The sequence below is a fragment of the Anguilla rostrata genome, chromosome 1, assembly GCF_018555375.3.
Source record: "Anguilla rostrata isolate EN2019 chromosome 1, ASM1855537v3, whole genome shotgun sequence".
Lineage (NCBI taxonomy): Eukaryota > Metazoa > Chordata > Actinopteri > Anguilliformes > Anguillidae > Anguilla > Anguilla rostrata.
The window spans coordinates 5363330-5368329 of NC_057933.1; the positions used below are offsets into that span (position 1 = coordinate 5363330).

Genomic DNA, 5000 nt, shown 5'->3' on the forward strand with positions numbered 1-5000 from the left:
CATCAGCTTCGGTGAAAGTTGACAGCCTTGATTTAATCAAGATCTGACATTTAATTTTGACACACAATTCAATGAAAGCGTTACTTTTATTCTCCACAGATACAGTTTGGCAAGATCGTCAATCATCGTGCCAAAATTACACTTATTGGTAGATCAAAGTCAAGGACTGTCAAATACTGATTGAATCCAGGCGGCTAATATTTATGTAGGCGAGGATGATGTTGAGGATGATGATAATGATAGTGATGATGATGAAGATGGCGACGGTGATATTGATGACGACAGTGAAGATGATAGTGATGATAATGATGATGATGACGACAGTGATGATGGCAGTGATGATGATGATGAGCCGGTGAAGAGTACGGGGAACGCCAGCCCTTCCCGTGTAGTTGTACTTAAAGCCCTGTGTTGAAAGCCGTTGCTTCCTGAGTCATTAATCTCTGCATGTCTTTCAATGTCTTTGTTTTCTCTGTGCTGTTCGGCTGGCTGTGCAGGAGGTGCTCACTAACCAATCCTTCAGACAGGTGAGTGCTGCATTCCTGCTTTACCTGGGTTACCTGGGTTACCTGGGTTACCTGCCTTACCTGCCTTACCTGCGTACTCTTACCTGTGGTTCTGCAGGCGGTGCGCTGAACCTGCCTTCAAACACACATCCCGAAAAATAAGGGCACTCCCCCGTAATGTGGAAGATTACGCTGTGTAGCAGTAGTATGAATTCCCCCCCCTGTGGTTTAGATTAGAATTAAGTTCATTAGTTTGGCTGAGATGTCCTGGATTTTCAGGCAACCTTTTCGGCCACTGCCAGGCACAGTGCGCACCCCAGTGAGTGGGACGGGTCCACTGATCCTGTTCCTGTACGGAACATGGTCCCACAGTCCTGGGTAAACAGAGTGACAGCGTGGAAGAAATTGTTCTACGTAATAATAATAAATAATATTCACACAATTTTGAGCTACACAGCCTGAAATATGTGCAGTCAGTAAAGTACTTTTAACAGTTTCCGTAGAAGCCCAACTTTTTTTTTTTAATGCTGAAGTGTTCATTCTTGCACCGTTCCAGTTTGAGCCTGAGTTTGAGTTTAATTAGAGCCACTGTTGCAGGAACTTGTCTTCTTCCATTGCTCGATTTGTCCCGGACAGTTTTTTCAGCCAACAGCTGAATCACAGAATGCATATGCGAGTGGCTGTTAGACACGCATGCGGCAGCTGTTGCATTCTCCTCTTCGCGGGTGGAATGTTGGGACCCTTGTTGCCGGGCGATAGCCGGGCCGGCGTCGCGGTGGGGGCCCGGTGGACCCCGGCTCCGGTTCTGACGGCGGGGGTTTCTGTCTCCTCCTCCTCCTCCCCCCCTGCAGAAAGAGTCGGGCTCCATGGACGACCTCTACCTGAGCACTCGCAAGGTGAAGGAGCTGTCGGTCATCGACGGCCGCCGAGCGCAGAACTGCGTCATCCTCCTCTCCAAGTGAGTACCCCGCGCCGCGCCGCGCCCCCCCGAAACTCAGCGCGCACTCAGCGTGTCGCGTCAGTGTGAAACGCGGGTTCGAGTACCCTGCCTGTACTGTGAGGGTCATAGGTCAGAAGAACACTGGCTATACCAGAACTGCTGTAGAGTAGTACAGAAGTCAGTGATTTTTCTTTTTAATGAGCTGCATTTACATTATATTATGTATTAGGTGAGTGTCAACCGTCATTAGGAGCGATCCTAAATTGGGAGTGTCCTGCAGAGTAGTGATAGTTAGTCCAGGTACTGTCTGAGGAGATGCGTCTTCAGACCACGACGGAAAATGGGTGTGGTCCCGAATCATCCTCGGCATCTGATTGGCTGCATCACCTCTTGTGTTCCGTATGCTCTGACTCCTCAGTTTATCCCTGCAAATTAAATTTGTGCTCTCGGTCATTTAAATGCTTACATGAAAATGATAAAATATTACATTTTACAATGCAGTGCAACAAAAAAAAAAAAACATTGTAATCGATTGCTTGACGGGTCTTTCACACGCAGATCGAACTTCATTTTTGTGAATGAATTTGTTTCTCTTAAACCCGAGACAGCTTACAAATGAGATGTTTTGCTTATTTGTATTTCTATTCATTCTGGGTAGTTTATTTTCATCAGTTGCTATTGGAGAGCTGGGGAGGGGGGGGGGAGATTGTGATGGTGAAGCAGAGAAGCACGGCGTCCGTACGCGTTTATCAGCCGGGGATCGAAATCAATCGAGTACCGAACAGCGGGTGCGAGTGATTTTAGGGCCGGGATGGGACGGGGCAGGAAGTACGGCGGTAATCACGGTCCCGGTCGATGGGGGGTGACCCGGGGGCGTGACTGAGACCGTATTGAGGTTGGGGTCGGGTCGATGGGGCCATGCGATGCAGTCACAGCCTCATTGATCGCCATGGCGCCCAGGGAGCATTGATCATAATGAGGGGTGTCTGTGCTCCTGAACTACACCATCAGTACAGTGACCCTGTGTGTGTGTGTGTGTGTGTGTGCGCGTGTCTGTGGGTGCGTGCACGTGCGTGTGCGTGTGTATGTGCGTGTTTGCAAGGACGTGCCTGCTCGTGTTGCTGTTTTTGTTTCTGTTTGTCCATGGGGATGGACTTTTCTGCAGTCATCAGCCATCAAATTCCTGCTCAAAAATATCTTGCCAAGGGAACATGAATTTAGTACCTCAAACATTACACGGCCTGGATATACAGGGTCATATCCAAAGGACTACTTGTAATTGTAATTGTAACCTCACAGTAAGTCACGCTCTGAGCTGCTAGCAGCGAAGCTGGTTGAGTCATCCTTTAGTCTGATGCATTTCGGTGTTTTTCTTTGTTTTCTTTGTTCCTTTGCAGGTTGAAAATGAGCAACGAGGAGATCAAACGGGCCATCCTGGAAATGGATGAGAGAGAGGAGCTGGCCAAGGACATGCTGGAGCAGGTACTGTCTCTCAGCCGGGCGATGAAAGAGAATTAACTGTTTCATAATCCCCCTTTGATCTGGATAATGAAGGGGTATAACTGTGTTATGGCCTCCCTTTGCTATGGATGATGGAGTATAACTCTGCTATAACCTCCCTTTCATCTTGATAATGAAGGATTATAACTGTGTTATAACCTCCCTTTACTATGGATGATGAAGGATTATAACTCTGCTATAACCTCCCTTTCATCTTGATAATGAAGGATTATAACTGTGTTATAACCTCCCTTTACTATGGATGATGAAGGATTATAACTGTGCTATAACCTCCCTTTGATCTGGATAATGAAGGGGTATAACTGTGCTATAACCTGCCTCTGATCAGGGTGATATAGGAGTATAACATTGTTATAACCTAAGTTTGAGCTGGATAATGAAAGAGTATAACTGTGCTGTAACGTGTCTGATTTTGGGTATGATGAGTATATCTGTGCTGTGACCTGTCAGTGACCTGATTTTGATTTGGGCTATGAGAGAGGGGTAACCATTGCCCTTTTATGGGTTCTCAGCTGCTGAAATTCGTCCCGGAGAAGAGCGACATCGACCTGCTGGAGGAGCACAAGCACGAGCTGGAGCGCATGGCGAGGGCCGACCGCTTCCTGTTCGAGATGAGCAGGTGACAGGAAGCGCCTGGCTGTCGGCCAATGGGAGAGGGCCTTCTCCCGAGGGCCGTGTTTTCAGCCAATAGGACGTTCCCAGCAGACGGAACTTGGCAGAGACCGAATGTACTGTTCTTTGAGCTCTGACCCTGGATCACTTTAAACTTCCCTTAGATCAAAGAGAGTAAAGGATTATCTGGGCTTAGCTGACCCCAGATCAGTTGCTGAATACACAGTCAGACAGTGCCTGGGGACAAATCCCTTGTGTTGTCTCTTTATTACACTGACTCTAAACAAGGGGAAGCCAGTGCATAACACAGTAAGGAAGTATTGTGTACATTAGTCAGCCTTTTTTAAATAATGAGGAGTTCGTAGTCGGATTGAAGGGTCAGTGAAATAACAACAGTGAACTCTGGCTGTACAAATAAGTGGTTCTGTTTTTCTTTGAGATTTTCTCTTGATCCGTCTGATTAATACTAAGGAGGAGACAAACATACCGTCAACGTTGCCCTCTTGTGTTAGGGGGGTACATTTTATTCGGCTTAGTTCTGGGGGGTGTGCTCTTGGGTGAAAGGGTGTTTTACAAACACCTCTCCACCATTCACTGCCCCCCTTCCCACCTGAGACAGTTCCTTGTACAGCACTTGATATTTGAAAGGGTCTTTTTTTCTACTTCATGACATATTAATATTTCTTTCCCAGCAGTTGCTTTGGTCTCTGCGATGCTCGGAGGGCATTATTACTGTCTTTTGTGTAATTCAATATGCTTGGTCTTGCTTTGAGCTTTGAAATAGCCCCCCCCCCCCCCCCTCTGCTTTATAATGAAGGGGATCTCTGCATGTTTGATATGATTATCGTGAAATGACAGGAGTCTGCAGTGGCCTATTAGCTGATGAAAGTAGTGGAGTGGGAAAGGTTTTTATTTTTTGTTGAACTTCTCGAACACATGGGTTACTCTTTCTACCTCCTCCATCAAGGCTTTTCCCCCTCTTTAACCTCCTACCTCTTCTTACACATCCTCCTCATTGTCATCTGCAAGATTCCTCATTTTCTCGCTTTTTACCGTTTAGCCTAACCTCAGCTACTGACACTGGGTTGACCCCTGGAGGATGGGCTCCCCCACTATAGCCTCCCGGGATTTCTTCCCACTGGGGAGTTTTTTCTCGCCACTAAGTGTTTTGTTTTTTTTTTTTCCCATTTTGGAAAACCCTCACTTCCCACTGGGAAAATCCTGCCTTCACCTCAGTTGCTGGTGTTTTTGAAGGGGGGGGGGGGGGAATAGTTCAGGCACTGTTTTTTTTTTTACAGTTTTCTTGGTTCCTGTAAAGCGTGGGTGTGACGGCGTCTCCTGTAAAAAGTTCAGTACGAAATAAAACGAAAGTGAGTTAAAGGGAATCCCTTCCCCCCCTCTGCTCCTCCGTCCCGCAGGAT

At 47.0% G+C, this 5000-nt stretch overlaps 1 protein-coding gene across 1 annotated transcript in view; it reads left to right on the plus strand.

The window, feature by feature from the left end:
- The window catches only part of daam2 (dishevelled associated activator of morphogenesis 2), a 129375-nt gene that overhangs the window by 102712 nt on the left and 21663 nt on the right, over positions 1–5000 (plus strand). The window contains 5 exon segments of the mRNA XM_064302596.1: positions 498–527; positions 1358–1464; positions 2844–2928; positions 3480–3586; positions 4998–5000. The exon segment at positions 4998–5000 is cut by the window's right edge and continues 86 nt beyond it. Of these exon segments, the coding sequence (XP_064158666.1) occupies positions 498–527; positions 1358–1464; positions 2844–2928; positions 3480–3586; positions 4998–5000 (332 nt within the window).